The 18936-nt window shown below is 35.4% G+C and overlaps 2 protein-coding genes across 2 annotated transcripts; both read left to right on the top strand.

Moving 5' to 3' along the window:
- The first annotated feature begins 1528 nt into the window (after positions 1-1528).
- Positions 1529-10320, top strand: LOC133877487 (rhodanese-like/PpiC domain-containing protein 12, chloroplastic). The gene is made up of 8 exons (XM_062315806.1): positions 1529-1875; positions 4811-4927; positions 5169-5260; positions 5853-5953; positions 6055-6165; positions 6626-6734; positions 9640-9690; positions 9961-10320. Exons 1-8 carry the CDS (start codon positions 1638-1640, stop codon positions 10039-10041), a joined length of 900 nt encoding a protein of 299 aa, XP_062171790.1. The 5' UTR covers positions 1529-1637; the 3' UTR covers positions 10042-10320.
- A 1662-nt stretch (positions 10321-11982) lies between these two features.
- On the top strand, positions 11983-16077 carry LOC133877486 (calcium-dependent protein kinase 34-like). The gene is made up of 8 exons (XM_062315805.1): positions 11983-12682; positions 13548-13691; positions 13785-13937; positions 14691-14806; positions 15228-15395; positions 15564-15691; positions 15789-15888; positions 15982-16077. Exons 1-8 carry the CDS (start codon positions 11983-11985, stop codon positions 16075-16077), a joined length of 1605 nt encoding a protein of 534 aa, XP_062171789.1.
- Positions 16078-18936: the final 2859 nt, after the last annotated feature.

The following is an 18936-nucleotide window of genomic DNA, read 5'->3' on the forward strand; positions in this document are numbered from 1 at the left end:
ATGCCACCCCATCCCCCTAAGGGGGTGGCAGCCCCCTTTCTTTTATTCTTTTATTATTTGTTTAATTTTGAAAGTATTTTATGTAAATTTTGATTTTAAATTATGGTATTTTAGTCTTTTTCATGAATTTGATTGGCATAAATGGGGGTAACGGTATGAAAATGGTAGTTTCATGTTCTATTTTAGTCATAATGTCAGTTCGTGGTGGTACATTGACAATGGCCGATAGTTGGGGGAAAATGTAATTATCAAAAAAATAAAGAAAGAAAAAGTGGTGGCTCAGCAGCCACCCCTTAGCTGAGCGTGGCTTGCAAGCCACCCCTAAAGATGCTTGGCGGGTGGCCTTTGAGCCACCTCCAATGGTGGATTTGGAGTGACCTATGAGCCACTCAAAGATTTTAGGGGTGCCATCAAGTTTGACGGAATTTGACTACAATGATTAAATTGTTATTTTTTGTCTACCTTAAAGACCTTTGAATTATTTTTTATTCCGCAGTAATCGATTTGTAATTTAAGCCAATCACATTGATTGATTTTGTATTTATCATTTTCTTTTTTCTTTTTTCTTTTTTTTCTTTTTTATTTTAAAATAATAATAATTTAATTTAGTTTTTAAGAGAATATGAGTATTATAAAAATATTTCGATAAAAGTGGCATTTTTTGTACATTTTCATAGTTTGATGGATTATATTAGTACACTTGAAAATTCAAATGACTATTCTAAAATCGGTTGTTAATTCAAGAGACTTTATATATATATATATATATATATATATATATATATATATATATATATATATATATATATATTTTAATAATTATGTAAGTGAAAATTAAAGCGTAAAGAATGGTGTAGGTTTATTGTCTTTTTCTTTATTTTTATCTTTTTAGTGTTTATTTAATAATTGGTTAGGACTGCTACATCAATATTGCGAGGTAAAAAGGTAATGCTTGTTTGTTAATGCTTTTCATTTTTTGTTTTTGTGATTGAAAAAATATACTGATGTAATATAAATGTGAAAATAATTTTACGTATTTTGCGAATATACATATTAAAAAAAATGTATTTTGCAAATATAAAGTGATTGGAATTGTTTGTTAATTTTGTTTTTCCTAAAAAGCAAAAATCTGTTCCAAAAAGCATTAGTTGGCCATTATGTGAGTCTCTATTTTTTAATTTATTTTAAGTTTTTAGATGTTCTAAGATAACCTTCATACCTAAAAACAAATGAATATAAACAATCTTCATACTTGAAAAAAAAAAATATATATATATTTTTTAGTTATTTTTTGAAAAATATTTTGTATTATTTTTTTTAAAAAAAGTGTTTGTATAGCATTTTTCTTAGAAGAATTATTTCATTGAGCCTTAAGAAAAGAAAAATAATAAAAACTATAATTATTTATCATTAGATTGTTTTCTGTCCCAAAATATATACTGGACTTGTGGATGGGTTGGGCTCGTGTATTCAGGATTTACCCATTGATATTGTGGGCCGTTGTTGGGTTCCTCTTCATAACGGCTCTGCGCGTAAATTCCTCAGCTCTTTTGGAAGAACCTACAAGCTGCTCATAGAGGGTGACACAGCCTCTGTCTTGCTCTCTCTCTCTCTCTCTCTCTCTCAAAGAAGAAGCAATGTTAAGAGGTTCTCATCTCCCACCAAGAGCAATTCCAGCTCTCTGTGCTCTCAGACTATCTCGGATTCCCTATATCCGCCTCTCTTCGCCTCCAAACCTTCGGAAACTCTCAACATTTGCAGCACCATTTCAAACGTGTATACCTCAAACCTTCGCACCCAGTTCGCCTCATCGACCCTTTTTGAGCTTGAAGCGGGTCGTTCCTCTGATGGGTCTTCCATGCCCCAAGGCAACAGGTCGGTCATTCTATCAAAACCCATAATTTACTTCATGGTTTTCTATGTAATTTTTTGTTGTTGTTGTTGATTTATTATCTATTTCCCCTTCATTTTCTCGGTGACCAAAAGCTGCGTAAGAGAAGAAATGGTCTTTTAAGCACCGAATTAGAAGAAAGAGAAACTAATAAGCCCATCTTAAGCAGTGCATAACGAACTTAACGTTTTGCTCAAATCCGGATGTACTCTTGTTAATTGGGAAGAAACTCAAGTAAATCAAGTAATAAGAATTATTATCATTTGAATGTGAGCTTTTCAGTCATCTGTTACTTCATTGCGACACCGCCCGTGAGCTTTGGAGTTTTATGTTTTCCTTATTTGGAATTGAATGGGTCATGCCACAATCGGTGCTGGGTTTGTTGACTACGTGGGGTGCTTCTCGAGGGCATGGTCTAGCAAAAAATGTTTGGCGTTTAGTTCCTCACTGTGTGTTGTGGAGCATTTGGAGGGAGCGGAATGCGAGGCTTTTTGAAGATGTCGAGACTGTTATGGTAGTTTTAAGGAAGCGTCTTCTTAACACGATATATCTATGGATAGCACCCCATATTTGCCACCTAGGTGTTTCTACTTTTGTAGACTTTCTTAATTTATTAGTTGTTCCTACTGTTTAGGGGCTCTCTTGTATACTTCCCGTGTATTAGGGTTGCGCCCCTCTGCGCTTTTTATTGAATTTTAAATTACTTATCAAAAAAAAAAAAACATATTTGTCTATCTTTTTTTTTTATTAGTAAGTTTAGTTTTATTGAAAGCGTAAGGCGCCCCTACGTACACTGGAAGTATACAACAGGAAACACCTAACTAGAAAAGGAAAAAGAAGCAAGAAAATCAGCAAAACTGATGGATAAAGGGTACAAAAAAGCCATCGACCAAAGATACAGCGTATGGAGAAACAACTCTAACATCTCCTCTAGGGAGCTCTCTAGGTTCTCAAAACACCTAAGGTTTCTTTCTCTCCAAATACACCAAAATAAGCATATAGGCACCATCTTCCAATTTTGTAGCGCTCCTTGATCTCCCAAACTTCTACCAACAAGCAACTAGGTTTAGCACACTCCTAGGCATGACCCAAGAAATACCAAAGCGAGAGAAAATGTTGTTCCACAGAGCGGAAGCCACATCACAATGCAGAAGAATATGGTCCACTGATTCCCCATCACGCTTGCATAGGCAGCATCTGTCTACAATGATTATGTGCCTCTTCCTGAGATTGTCCAAAGTAAGGATTCTACCTAGAGCTGCAGACCAAGTAAAGAAAGCTGCCCTCGGGAGTGCCTGAGACCGCCACACACTCTTCCAAGGGAACCGAGTTCCTCCAGAACATGTCAAGGAACCAAAATAAGACTTAACCCTGAACACACCTTTCTTGGAAGAGACCCAACTAAGGCAATCTGCCCGATCTCTATTCACCCTAGTAGAGTCCAAAACCTAGAAGAAAGAGGTAAAAACATCTACTTTCCAATCATGCGCCTCTCTAGCAAAGCTCACATTCCACTGAATGGACTAGCCCAAAATCTCCATATTGTCAGCCACTGAAGCATCCTTCACCTGAGCAATGCCAAAGAGATCAGAAAACACCTCTTTTAGAACCGTATCTCCGCACCACAAGTCATGCCAAAATCTAGTCCTACTTCCATCCCCCACCTCATATCTAAGAAATTTGGAAAACGTCTCCCATCCTTTCCTTATGAACTTCCATAACCCTACTCCAAAAGCCCCTGCAATCTCACGAGAGCACCACCCACCCCACAAACTACCAAACTTGGAGTCCACCGTAACTCTCCACCAAGCATCTCTTTCCATGCCAAAGCGCCATAACATTTTCCTAACAACGCGCGGTTGAACAACACCAAATTCCTAATGCCAAGCCCCCCTTTTGAAATTGGGGTACAAACCTTCGCCCAACTCACCAAATGGTATTTAAATTCTTCTCCCATTCCACCCCAAAGAAAATCTCGTTGAAGCGTCTCAATGCGCGAAGCAACAGACACCGGAATAGGGAACAGAGACATGTAGTAAGTAGGTAAGTTGGAGAGAGTACTCTTGATAAGGGTCACCCTCCCTCCCTTGGAGAGATATAACCTTTTCCAACTAGCCAACCGATTTTCAACCTATTTGTCTATCTTGCGCTCAACTTCAGTGCCTAAGTGTGATCCCTCTTTTCTTGGAGTGCAAGGAGTGGTGATGGTTTAAAAAAATTCACAATAAGTTCTGTTTATGGCCAGCATTTTTTTTTTTTAATGATTGCTTGAGATATATTAGGGTTTATTATCAATTATGATTATATCTAATGTATTGCTTTTGGTTTCCATGTTCCTTTTAGTGCATAGACTTTTGATGTTTAGAAAAACTTAGCACTGTTTTCTAGTTTCCCTCCAATTATTTTTCCATCATTGCTTGGGATGTTTTTTGGGGTTGTCTCACAAGATGCTTAATCCCTTCAGTGTTAGTGCTACACATTGTAAGTGATTAATATCTGGTAAACCTATGTATATTTTGATCCTAGTTCATACAATAATCTTATATATATATATATATATATATATATATATATATATATATATATATATAACTAAATTTAGTCTTATTGAAAGCGTAAAGCGCCCCTAAGTAAACTGGAAGTATACAAAAGAAAACATCTAACTAGGAAGAGAAAAACGAACAAGGAAATCAACAAAACCAATTAACAATGGTGACAAAAAAGCCACTGTCTAAAGATACAGCGTATGAAAAAACAAAGCTAATCTCTCTTTTTTTGTTTTATCACCTCTTGATTATTAAAATCCCAATTGTAAAGTTGAAAACACATACGGCTTCCATATTACTTGGCATATCTCTCTTGCTCGCACAGACTTTTACATTACTTAACTGAGAAGTTCTAAATTCTATTCTCCTTCAGCTTCATCTAGTGCTGGGAGTGACTCTGGAGGCAGCCGGGAAATACTGGTGCAGCACTTGCTTGTTAAAGAAGATGACCTTAAGCTTTTGTTGGATCTTCAGCAGAGAATTTCAGGAGGTTAGTTTCAATACATTTGTTATCCAAGTAAATCAAAATTCAATTACCATCTGATTCTCTAAGGATGGGTACTACAATCGCTCTGGAGATTGGAACTTGGCAATTTGTCACTGCAATCGGTGGTTCTGTTATTTATTTAGTTGACAGGCTGATAATCCTAAATTATAGTTGGCATTGATATTTCTTTTAACAATTTATCTTTCTCATGGTACGGTGTTTTGTTGTCATTTGTTACATTCAGGTGAAGACCTTAGTGATCTTGCTGCTGAGCACTCAATTTGCCCATCCAAAGGAGAGGGAGGAATGCTTGGGTGGGTGAAAAAGGGGCAAATGGTATGACGATGAGATATTTAATTGTCTTGCAAAGCTTTCTGAAGCATTAGGGACAAATCCTTAAGTAAATTTTTGAACTTTGATATTCTTGTGTACTTGTGGTTGCCTTAGGTACACCCCTATGCTATGAGATAGCTTAGGATTCACTTTTCTTTGAGAGTGCAAGATGCTACTTCTTCTTCTTCTTCTTCTTCTTTTTTATTATTTTATTATTATTGTTTTTTTATTATTTTATTTTTTTTAAAACTCAGAAAGAGATCCAGTGAAAATCAAAGATAAAAGTGGATACCGTTATGAACTTGGTTATTGTAACATCATTATCTAGTCAATCACTGGTGCAAGTGAAAGATAATTTTCTTTGCTGCTTTGTTGAGTGCAATACCTTAATATTTGTAATTTCACTTTTGTAGTTGATGGCATGCATATAAGAATAAACTATGATGATGATATGTTACTATCTGCCACCGAAATGGATAATGCATAACATAAAATGTCAATGGGGGAATTGGAATTTTTCTCCTATAATTTTCATTTGGTATTTTGTTTACCTCACCAACTGATCTGATAGATCTTTGATGGTGAAATGTATTAGGTGCCTGAGTTTGAGGAGGCTGCATTTAATGCACCTTTAGATAAAGTTGTAAGATGTAAAACAAAATTTGGATGGCACTTGTTGCAAGTTGTCTCTGAGAGGTATGTTACAAAAAATTTTATCTTCTCAAATATGCTAGCAAGTGTCAGCTCTCACTTGGTGTGTACTTATTTCTTTCTATACTTGCACCTTATCCTGTTAGGGAAGAATCCTTGCTTCTAGATATACAACCTGACGAGCTTCATGCAAAGATGCAAGATCCCAATTTCTCAGAAGAGGCACAATTGGTTGATGTTCGAGAACCTGAAGAAGTGTATGCTCATTTCTAGCTAGAGAATCTTTATTATGTATTTCCTGGTTTTCAAGTTCTATTAATGACTTGACACTGTGTTTCAGATTATTCACATATAGTCACATTGTGGTGATGTTTTTGAATTTTGGGAGTTAGGTTGTGACAAGAAAATTTGCCATTCAATGGTTGATTCTTGAACTATTGCCAATGCTATGCAAAAATGTCAGGACAACCTAGTTTGTGATATTTTAACATAATTAGTTACAATATTTTGTTAGCTTAATTCATGAATGTTTATTGACCAAGACAGTCATCAACACTATTCTCTTATAGGGTTGAAATAAATTTCTTGAAGTTTAGCAGAATAATGAAGTAGCTCTTGGCTTCGACAGTGCATGCATTTTCTTTCTCTTCCTTTCTCTCATAACATTTTGCTAGTCATGTTGTTTGTGTTCACTACTCAGACTACTCTCTTTGACAGGGACCAAGCTTCTGTGCCAGGTTTTCAAGTTCTTCCTCTCCGACAATTTGGAAGCTGGGGACCTGAGATAACTACCAAGTTGGATCCTCAAAAGGATACATATGTTCTGGTATTTACTCAATTTTAAATGCCAGAAGTTACATAGGCACATAATAACTTGTAAAAAAAAAAAGTAAAACGGACTTCTCATAATTAAATGCAAAAGAGTGGGGAATGAAGTTTAATCTTGTGTATAGAGTGTAGTTGTTCTCCCTGTTGTCATTGCAACTGACTGACTGGTCCTGGAGGTGAGACAGTTATTCTTCGTTTTATCCTGGATCCCCTATGGTCTCACCAATAAAGTGATTAAACATTAGACTATGTTTTAGACTTTATTCTGTTTTCTGTTTTGACTTTGATTTAGTATTCTTATATCTATTTAAACTGTGTATCTATATTGACAATGTAGCCTATCTAGTTTCTGATTGCCTGACTCCTTTATTACCTTTATTCTTTTTTTCTTTTTTTCATGAATAATAATTTATTGAAAACAAAAGGCTAAGCTCCTTTAGTACCTTTATTCTTAGGTTTGGTGAAATTTGCTACCATGGTTAAATCTTTCTAAATTGAATGGAGATAGGAAGAGATGATTATTTCATCTCAAGAACTTTTATAGTTTCCTTATATACACACTTTATGCAGTCTGAGGGATGTTTGTGTCCATATTATTCATGTTCTTGTTTCTAATGTTTAAAGGACACATCCTTCGGATCTTGATTTTTCAATTATTTGATGACTTTTATCACTGGTGTTGAGTAAGTCCAGTCGGAAAATATTAGACATTAGGCTTTTATGTGTTAGTCATTATGGAGGTAAAAAGAGAGCAATATGCTTATGTATGTTCTGTTGGGGTCAAGAGTCGGTAAAGAAAAATATTAGAAACTTAGGGAAATTGATTGGTGTTAAATGCTCCTAAAGGGCAAAAAAGAAAAAAAAAAAGGCTTGTATAGAACTTTTAAACAGATATTGGATAAAGCTGCTGCCATTAAATAGACAATGGTTTTTATTCAGTGGGCATTCAACTGACTTGACTAAACTAGGCTCAGTGCACGTGTGTGCAACATGCTTAGATGCACGCCTATCTCTGTTTTGCAGTGATGTTATAGCATAGTAGTGGGGAGCACCAATAATTCACCTGTGGGTTTTCGATTCCACCACTTTGAGCATTAACACCTCTTACTGTCCCAAATCATGGGACAAGGATACATTTACAGCTAATTAGAAAAGGTCCAACACAGAGATGGGAATAAGTAGTTCAATCAAAATCATTATGAATCTAAAATTCATATCAACACAATATTCATAATACATTTTCTTAAATAGGAGATAATCAATGAACAATGTTGATAACTTCTGCCGATAAGATAACATGATGTACAAGAGTTTGTAGCTCATTCTCAAGTTGCTGAATGTTGTATATTAAACACTTACTAATCAGTGGTCTAGCATATCAAAATTCATTCCTCACTTTTTAGTGAGAGAGAGGAGAAAGTATCATTAGCCAAAAAAACCCAGAATGCTAAAATCTTCCCCTTGACTTTTCAAAAAAAAGAAAATTTGATAAATTACTACTCAAGAAGAATGTTGAGAAATGCTGGCCAAAACAGTCCGGTACAGTCAAGATGGCCTGAGATTGGCAATGCTTTTAAACTTTTCACAGGGATCCTGTGTAATGTTTTTGCTTAGTGGTACTAGCATTCTGGCTGTTTCTGCCAGTACAGAATTGTATTGGCAAGTGGCAACTTTGCCTTCCAGTCCAAACCTGGAAAACCACCATCAGGGAGAGGGGACGAGAGAAACCAACTTTTAGTTGTAGAATCTTGTGTTCTGAATGTAGGAAACCCCCACATCCCAAGTTCAGAATGGAAGGTTCAATGGTAGCAAATATGTTTCTGTCTCTCTCTCTCCCTCTGAATACTGAATTATGTGGAATTCAACGCATCCCCCTACATATGATATTAACAAATAGGACTGAAAGCATACTAAATGCTATTTTAATATACATTCACTGTCACATGACAAGGAGCTTATACTTTTTCTTTCCGTTACACACTAGCAGATTAACTTTCATATAGCTTTTTCATTCTTACAGATATTTTCAAAGCATTCATTCTGCTTCAATTACTTGCATTTAGGGCTATGGCATATTATGTTCTAGACTTCTAGTGTTTAAAATTGTATTCTAGTTGTTACTTATCAAAAAAAAAATTGTATTCTAGTTGTTTCGGTGCCATATTATATTATTCCAAGGATACATGCAATCAGATTGGGGATTTTTCCTTGTTATTAATTACTGCTTAGGGGGAAAAAAAAGTGTAGAAATTTACCATGAACTTTTCAGGAAAAGATGTCAGGCAATGAGGGAAACAGAATATCCATTTCCATGTTTACCAGTATTGTGGGAAGTGGTCATCCTTTTATGCACTCAGTTCCCAGCCTTGAGCATTGAGTTTCCACTTTGGTTATGAGCCACTCTTTATATTCATTCACTTTTTATTTGAATTTGCCCAGCATGCACTGTTAAGTCCTTTTTTATTCTCTTTATACTTGGACAGCTGCGCTTGTAGTTCCTTTGGTGATTAGTTTTAATGGTTTTCCTTATTCTTTTTTTTCCTTCTAGATAGACGTTTCTCCTATATACTTCTTGTGTACATGGATTGCGCTTCGCACTTTTAATGATATTTCAATTACTTATAAAAATTTTTTAAAAAAAAGATTTATAGAGTTTCTCCACTTTCAGTTTTTCAGGGAATAGCCTACTTGAAGCCACCCAATGATGGCTTAAGTCTACATGTTCTGTTATGGTGTCTGTGGTGCTTGTATTGTAAATCTTTCTGTGAAATTTAATGTAAAATCCTTGTTTGCTTCACAACAAGATCTGTTTTTGTTTCTTGTTTAATGATATTTCGATTAGTTACCAAAAAAAATAAATCCGTTTCTAGAGTACTACTAACAAGTCATGTCTTGGACTGCAGTGTCACCATGGCCTGCGGTCGTTACAGGTTGCCAAGTGGTTGCAGACACAGGTACAACACTTTCTATTATAGTGATTTTCCATAAATGATATATGCTTTTCAGTTCTCTGGGCACCTCATGAAAATTAAACTGGGTTTTCATTGCTTTAATAGCATCTTATTTTTATTTGAGTATTTGAGACACTCTTTACTTTAGAGTCATTAGCTAATTGATATTGATATGCATATGCTGCCTATGAAGTTATTGTTTGAAAGTTTTGAATTATTTCACTTCTTGTGGGAGTTAAACGCCCCTCCATTGATTTGTTTCCAATTGTTCAGGGTTTTATAAAAGTATATAATGTTTCTGGGGGAATCCATGCATATGCTCTCAAGGCTGATCAGTCCATTCCCACTTATTGAGAAGATATATTTGTCCTCCGACGAAGGACTTGCCTTTTTCACCTTCAATGATATGCTCTCCCTCTCTCTCTAAGGCTTGGAAATGATTGCAAGCAGAATTTTTTTTTAGTTCTTTTTGTGCATTTGAAGAATTTTACCTTGGCAGAAATTGAGTAATAGCCGGCAAGAATGTTTTATGGAAAGGGAATGATTCCTTTTGTTTCCGATGTACCCCCATAATGCAACCATTTCTGCAACCTTACATATATGTGCAAAGTAGCAAAAGTCTTGGTATCAAAATCTAAGATTGAGCTTAACTCATTTACTGCAATTCATTTCAAATGGTTTTCTTATCAAGTTGATATGAAGCTTGAGTTTTTCTAAATGCATTTAATTATTCCTCTCATTCTTTAAATTTCAAGAGCTGTTCTGAGCATTCACAATGGCATCGATCTTTATAATTTTTCTAAATTTAACTCTCAAAATCTATTTCAAGAGTTTTAGCTTGTCACGTATTTTTTAAACCATCAAACAACAAAATCTCTAAATGTTTCTCTAGCTACTTTAAATAAATACTATTTTTTAATCATTCATAATAACATTGTCATATGAAGCTGTTTTTATTTATTAGAAAAAGGGAGAACATTGACACGGTTTGTAAAAAGTCTTATTTTTTTTTATTTTTTTTTTTTTTAAAAAAAAAAGTCTTTTTAGCTCTTTAAACTGAAAGAGAATATTTGCTTAAAAAAAAGTGTTATTTCGGCATTTTTGTGGTTTTTGTTTAAAATGTTGAGAAAAATTAAATATGAAAAGTCTATTGTGAGTGCTCTGAGAGATTTTAACCTTCTAAAAACTCTTTCATTTTAATAAATTGTTTCTCAAACCCATTCTGATAGGAAATTTTATCCTTCTTTATAGACACAATTCACAGCTAGTGTTAAAAATCTGTAATTCTAATTTTGGAACACATTAAATTAAGATTTATTTTTTTTGCGCGCGCACTTAATATTTTATTTAGACAAGGGATTTTAAATTTGAAAATTTCATGAGAGAGTTATTTTTTTTTTATTTTTTTTCATGAATAAGAAATGTTTTATTATTACCACTACTTGTCGTTTTGAACACCATAACCACCCTTGTTGCTATCATCATGCACTGTCACGACTATCATCACCACCACTCTCATACCATCGATCCATCAACGCCACTACTATCATAGAGTGATCATCAATTCTTAAAATCCCACCACCTATAACCTTGCTGCCACCACAATTTCCAAAGCTCTATTATTGGTCCCGACAGGTTGGATTAGGATCGTCTGTAATTATCTGTCCGAATCGTTTACACTAAGAACATGTGATCGAATATGAGAAACTACTTATATGAACCGCCTGATAGATTAATTGGTTGAACAGTTCAATTTTTATTTAGTCAGGTGAATCTCACAATCATCTACCCGAAACGTTTACAATTCGAACAAATAATGGCAAACGACCATGATCGATCCCAACAAGAAACGGACATAAATTACTAATTAAACTAGAATATTATGGCGTTATCCTGGCAGTTGCAAACTTCTTTGGGCTTACACCTGCCATAACTAACTCCAACAGACAAAAAACCGTTTTTCCCTCCGAGAAATCCTCTGAATCATTGCGGCAAGGAAAAGGAAAACAAAAAAAGAGAAACCCTAGCTAGCTACTCTCTCACGTCGTGAGACGCATCGAAGACTCTTTCAACACCCTTCAAAACCCATCCCTACAATCCCTCACCATCAATCCCTCTGTAGTTCCCCTCAACAATCCAAACTGTAGCTCTCATTTGCCACCCTTTTTTTTCTTATTCTCTCTTTGTCTGAACAAACATTCTTCAACGACCCTCCAAAACCCATTAACATTCCCTGCGCCCTTGGCCACATCTTCCAATCTCTCTCTCTCTCTCTCTCTCGCTCACAGACAAACCATGGGCAACTGTTGCTCTCATGGCAAGAGAAATGGTGCGCCCAAAAACCGAAAAGGAGAATCCTTCCTAGAAAACACCAACAATGCATGCAACGGCAGCACTCCCAGGAACTCCACCAGCCATGCAAAGCCTCATGCTCCGTCGGCTGCCGCACCCGGCACTCCTACCCGGCCCTCCAAGCCCGCGCCGATCGGCCCCGTATTGGGCAGGCCGATGGAAGACGTCCGGTCGATTTACTCGATCGGAAAAGAGCTCGGCCGGGGCCAGTTCGGGGTCACCCATCTTTGCACCCACAAGGTGACGGGCGAGCAGTTTGCTTGCAAGACCATAGCCAAGCGAAAGCTTGTGAACAAGGAGGACATTGAGGACGTAAGGAGGGAGGTCCAGATCATGCACCACTTGACCGGGCAGCCCAACATTGTGGAGCTCAAGGGCGCGTATGAAGACAAGCACTCGGTCCATCTGGTCATGGAGCTGTGCGCAGGAGGAGAGCTTTTCGATCGGATTATTGCCAAGGGGCATTACACGGAGCGCGCTGCGGCTTCGTTGCTGAGGACGATCGTTCAGATCGTGCACACGTGCCATTCCATGGGAGTCATTCACAGGGACCTCAAGCCTGAGAATTTCCTTTTGCTCAACAAGGATGAGAATTCACCACTCAAGGCTACGGATTTCGGTCTCTCTGTTTTCTACAAACAAGGTTAATTACAACAACGTATTCTCTTCATTATCTAGCTAGTTTTTTCAAATCAAGATTTTTGCTCTCATATTTCAAATTACACTTTTTGCTTTCTAAGGTATATATAAAATATTGATAACATATTAATAAACAGAAAATACTTTTAATCATGTCACATGCACCAAAACACCTTTTCAAACAAAAAAAATAAAACACACTACTCAACAAACAAGGATTATGGTTTCTACAATTTCAAATATTCTTAAATTACGAAATTTTGGACATTTTTTTTAAGCATCGAAACGTTTAAAAAATGTAACATGATATTAAAAATGTGTCATGTTATCAAACCAGACTGAAAATTTTATCCTTCCCAAATGTCTTTTTTTCACTTTTGTAGAGACGCTTCTTTTTCACATGCCACATTTTTAATATGTAGCATTTTCTAAGCATTTCGATGTCTAGAAGTGGCTTAAATTCCGCAATTTAAGAATTGTAAGGAATCTTGCATGATCCAACAAACAAACCCTCTTATGATAATTTTGTATGTATTCAGTATTCACCATATCACGTCTGGTTGACTTAGTTTACAATAAGTACATTGTTGGATCGGGCCTTTGACCATCTCATCTGAAAATCAATTGGTGTCAAATAAGAGAAGCCAAAGCCTTTTATGACATCGAAATCGCACCTCAAAACATGTTCTAAAAACCGTCAACATGAGCAAAGTAGCAGTGTTGCACCCAGACGCATAAGACATGAGTCCCAATTCTAAAATCACCTTTTGTGAATGAGTTTTACATATATATTACATTGAAAAAGGAGGACACCCCAACTGCCCCAACTTACAACATCTAATAACAGTTGATGTTCATCCATTTTACAGGAGAACTATTTAAAGATATTGTTGGTAGCGCATATTACATTGCACCTGAAGTGTTGAGGAGGAGATATGGACCAGAAGTCGATATTTGGAGTGTTGGGGTCATGTTGTATATTCTTCTATGTGGAGTTCCTCCTTTTTGGGCTGGTAATTCTTTTTTAAATTGCTTTTCTTGGGTCTTATTCCTTCAAGCCATGGAAATATATTTAACTTGAAACCAAGAGAAATTTGGGATGACAGAATCGGAGCAGGGGATATTCAATGCCATCTTACGTGCCCACGTTGATTTTACAAGCGACCCATGGCCCTCGCTTTCACCTGCAGCGAAAGATCTTGTCAGGAAGATGTTGCATTCAGACCCCAAGCAGAGGCTGACAGCCTTCCAAGTTCTCAGTAAGTATATATACTTTGAATACTTAGGTTATCTCTCTTTCTTTTCTTTTTTTGGGCGAATGGCTGAAGTTTTAACTTCATATATATATATATATGAAATCGCAAACATATTTGCAAGCAAAAGGGAAAGTGTCATGACACTGAATATTACCTAATGTTTAGTCTCAAGTGACTTGGTGGTAGTCCAATTATAGTCCAACGGTTTGAGAAAGAAAAACTCAAACTCCAAAAATTATTTTTGAAATTTAAAAATAGAAATTATTTTTCGAAACCAAAGAAGAAATTATTTTGGTCTAACGACCGAAAATATTTTCGGTTTAACTATTATTTTCGATTGGACTAAAGATGCATTTGGAATTGCGATTTCGTAGATAATAAGTGCGATTTTAAACCAAATCGTAGAACATAAATCGTTTGAGAACTATGTTTTTCAAAATTGCGATTTGAAAAACGCAAAAAATCTGCCTTTTCAAATCGCAGATAAGATTGTGTTTTTTTTAAAACGCAAAATTTTAAAGGTTAATTTGCGATTTAAAATGCTAAACTGCGATTTTGCCAAACGTTTAACTGCGTTTTTAAAAATCACTTTTTTCAAATCGCACATTTTAAAATCGTGATTTTAAATCACACTTTTTAAAATCACAAACCCAAACAGACCATAAACTTCGAAACATATGAAAAACATTTTTTTAAAAAATATTTTACACCGAAACAAAGCCTGATTCTGATAAAGCACATTTGTTTGTTTACTAGATCATCCATGGATTAAGGAGGATGGAGAAGCACCAGATACTCCTCTTGACAACGCAGTGCTGAGTAGGCTCAAACAGTTTAGAGCTATGAATAAGTTCAAGAAAGTTGCTCTTCGGGTATCCATTATTTACCTATTCATTTGAAATTCAGTTCGTGCTTCCGCGTTCATATATATATATATATATATATATATATATATATTAGATAATTATTTACTCTTTTATCAGACAAATCATTGACGTCGATCAACGTCTATAGGTACTTACTTGTGGGCCTGTTATGCCATGAATGTCTGTTTATTGTGACGTTCAACATGACTTGGGTATAAAAATAAATATGGTATATTTGCACATTTTCTAATATTACGCATTTTAAAATCCTGATAGTTATGGACCAATTAGAATTTAGCAGTTAAGTATTTTTATACGAGAGTAATACCATGATGAGTGACTTCATGTGAAATCGATCTGGTTCGCGAGAGAAAAAAATAAAGGACATTGGGGTAGGTCATTACATTTATTTTGTAAAATTTTGTAGGTGATTGCCGGCTGTTTATCAGAGGAAGAAATCAGGGGGTTGAAAGAGATGTTCAAGGGGATGGATACTGACAACAGTGGAACTATAACACTTGAAGAGCTGAAGCAAGGACTTGCAAAGCAAGGGACAAAGCTGTCTGAATATGAAGTTAAACAATTAATGGAAGCTGTAAGTTCTTATTTTTATCTTTTTGCAAGTCTTTTTTATATACTAATCTCCCAATATTAATTACCATTGCTGCAAAGATAAATATGTAATTGTGTTATGTTATATATAAGGTTTTATATTGGTATTAAAATATTTTTAATTTATCTTCCTTTCTTTCACGAAAAACAGGCTGATGCTGATGGCAATGGGACTATAGACTATGGTGAGTTCATCACAGCAACGATGCACATGAACCGGATGGATAGAGAGGAGCATCTTTATACTGCCTTCACATTCTTCGATAAGGACAGTAGCGGGTAAAAACTACTTTACAATAAATTGATCGGTAGAAATTTCCCTGAAGAATATTTCAAATTCAATTGGTTCATGCCATATATATACATATATATTCAGGTACATTACGACTGAAGAGCTAGAGCAAGCTCTCCGCGAGTATGGCATGCATGATGGAAGGGACATAAAGGAAATAATTTCTGAAGTTGACGGCGATAACGTGAGTAGCAAAAAAGGGATTGAAATCGATCTTCTTGTCGTGAAAGTATTGCAGCTATGCCCTTAAAGTTTCCATCTTGTTCTTTTCTTGCAGGATGGCCGGATCAACTACGATGAATTTGTTGCGATGATGAGAAAGGGAAACCCAGAAGCAAACCCCAAGAAGCGACGTGATGTAATTAATCTTTGATTTTGTGGCCGATGGTGCATGCATGCATGGTGGGGAAAAGGGAAAATCAACATCATTTGTGTCTCCTTCAGTGTTCGATCTCGTCGTTAGAGCAGCATGTGGGTGAATTAATGTTATATATATATAATATATATATATTTTGTGGAAGGTCATGTACAATATTATCGTTCAAGGGCCGGCGAAGAAAATTGGGAGGAGAAATGAGTGAGGAGTGGCTCAAGAACAAGAATATTGGTGGGTATTGAGGGTTATGAAGATTGGAGAGGTTTGGTCGATCTATTCTCTCCCAATAGATTATGAAAATTTAACCACATAGAAAGTCATGGCTTGCTAATTCAAGGAATCAACGGGTGCTCTTCAAGCGTATCTTTCTTCTCCACTATATGAAGTAGACATAAATACTTACTGTTATGGTTGTTGAGTACTTGTTGACCAGAAGATATAATGAGTACTGTTTTTTTAAATTTTTTTTAGATTTTTTTTTAATTTATTTATAAAACGTGTTATATATTTTGAGTTGTTTGTTAAAGTTTTTATTTTGAAAATAAAATAACAAAATGAAAAAGTATTTTTAGAGGGACGAGATGGAGAAAAAGAAAAAAAACATATCGGACTCGATCACGTCACTTAAAACTCCCTAAAACTAAACGGAAATGGTTTTTTTTTTTTTTTTTTTTTTTTTTTTTTTATAAAGTGCATGTAGTAAAAATGTGGGATAATTGCACCGTTGGTCCCTGTGATATACCATAATTATTTTTCACTCCCTATGGTTTAAAAAGTTCATGGGAGGTCCTCGTGATATGCAATAATTACAAATCGATCCCTAGCGTCAAATTCTGTTAAAATTTTTAACAGATTCCGTCAAATGCCACGTCAGCGACACGTGTCGCCAATAAGATGGCGACACGTGTCCACAGTAATAAAAAAATAAAATTTATTAAAAAAAAAAAAAATACTTATTTTTTAAAAAAAAAAATTCAAAAAATAAAAAAATAAAAAAATAAAAAAAGGTTGAAGGAGCCGGCCACCCCCAGTGGCCGCAGGGGGTGGCGCGCGGCCACCCCCAGTGGCCGGGGGTGGCGCGGAGCCACCCCAGTGGCCTGGGGGTGGCCCAAAAGGCCACCCCTGGAAGATCCAGGGGTGGCCATCGGGCCACCCCCGGCCGCTGGGGGTGGCCGGCCCCTTCAGCCTTTTTTTTGTTTTGTTTTTTTTTTTTTTTTTTTTTTTTTTTTTTTTTTTTTTTTTTTTTAATAAATTTTTATTTTTTTATTACAGTGGACACGTGTCGCCATCTTATTGGTGACACGTGTTGCTGACGTGGCATTTGACGGAATCTGTTAAAAATTTTAACAGAATTTAACGCCAGGGATCGATTTGTAATTATTGCATATCACGAGGACCTCCTATTAACTTTTTAAACCATAAGGAGTGAAAAATAATTATGGTATACCACAGGGACCAACGGTGCAATTATCCCTAAAAATGAACTACAATAATGAAGGATTGGACAACGACCCAACAATAAATCTCAAAACAATCAAATCGGTGGGATAAAACAAAAAATAAAAATATGAAATAAATAATGATGCTGGACTTCTATAGATTGATTCTTGACATTATTAACAAGAAGAGAAATGGCCACGAGTTAAGACAATTAGAAATTTGACAAGACATACTGGAAACGACGCAACCAATTAGGACGTACAAGCAGTGACACGAAAAGGATTGGGCTTTTTCGAAAAAGCTCTTTCTAACCTATTTCTTTTTTCTTTTTTTTCTTTTTTTTTGTTAGACAAAAATTATATTTCCTAATACAATCTTAAAAATGCTCTTAGATTCTCCAACTATCGAAGGTGGTGCACGAAGATACACGTAATGGCCTATGACAAATACCTCATGGGAGCTAATTCTTTGATTTGGTAGATCAGTAACCTATGATCCCATATCTGTTGTTGGTTGCTTGAGAGAAGTAAATACGTAATGACTCAAGCAAAATGGTTACACATCTACGATATCACTTCAAAATGACTAGTCAATCTAAATATTTCATAGAGTCATTTATAAAACTCAATTTCACTTAGTAGCTAAGAAATGTGAGACTTATCACTCATGACAATCTTTATAAACTACGTACTCACTACAAAAAAAAAAAAAAAAAAAAAAAAAAAAAAAAAAAACTAGATTTCTGGACGGTTTAATTGGAAAAAAACCATCTGAAAAAAGGTTTAAAAGGCTTTTTCTGGGCGGTTTAAAACCGTCCAGGAGAATGGGTCAGTAATTCTGTTTGTGGACGGTTTGGGCCAAAATTGTCCGTAACTATTTATGGATAGTTTGGGCTAAACCGTCCGGAAATGGTTATGGAGGGTTTGGACCCAAACCGTCCAGAATAATGTATATTTTTTTTAAAATATATATATATATATATATATATATATATATATATATATATATATATATATATATATATATATATATATATATATATATAAAATTAAAATCCAAAAAAATCCCTAATACAAAATTCCAAATCCCAAATTACAAAATTTGAATTCCAAATCCAAATCCAAATCCAAATCTATTTCCAAATTCAAACTCTTCACAATAACAGTCTACTAGCTTATATATTTGAAAAATTCATGCATACCTATTACAGAATTCAAATATAAATACATAATTAAAATCCAAAAAAATTAAAACCTATATTTCATGCCCCATAATAATCAATGTATGCAAGCCCAGGAGAGAATCAGATTTACGGCCTTGTGTGCATTACTTGCTTCAACCATCTTGTTCATTTATGCTTATAGTGTTTGCTGCAATAAGTATACAAATCTCAAATTGTTAGGTAAGAATCATCTT

Source organism: Alnus glutinosa, chromosome 9 (genome assembly GCF_958979055.1).
Source record: "Alnus glutinosa chromosome 9, dhAlnGlut1.1, whole genome shotgun sequence".
NCBI classification, from domain to species: domain Eukaryota; kingdom Viridiplantae; phylum Streptophyta; class Magnoliopsida; order Fagales; family Betulaceae; genus Alnus; species Alnus glutinosa.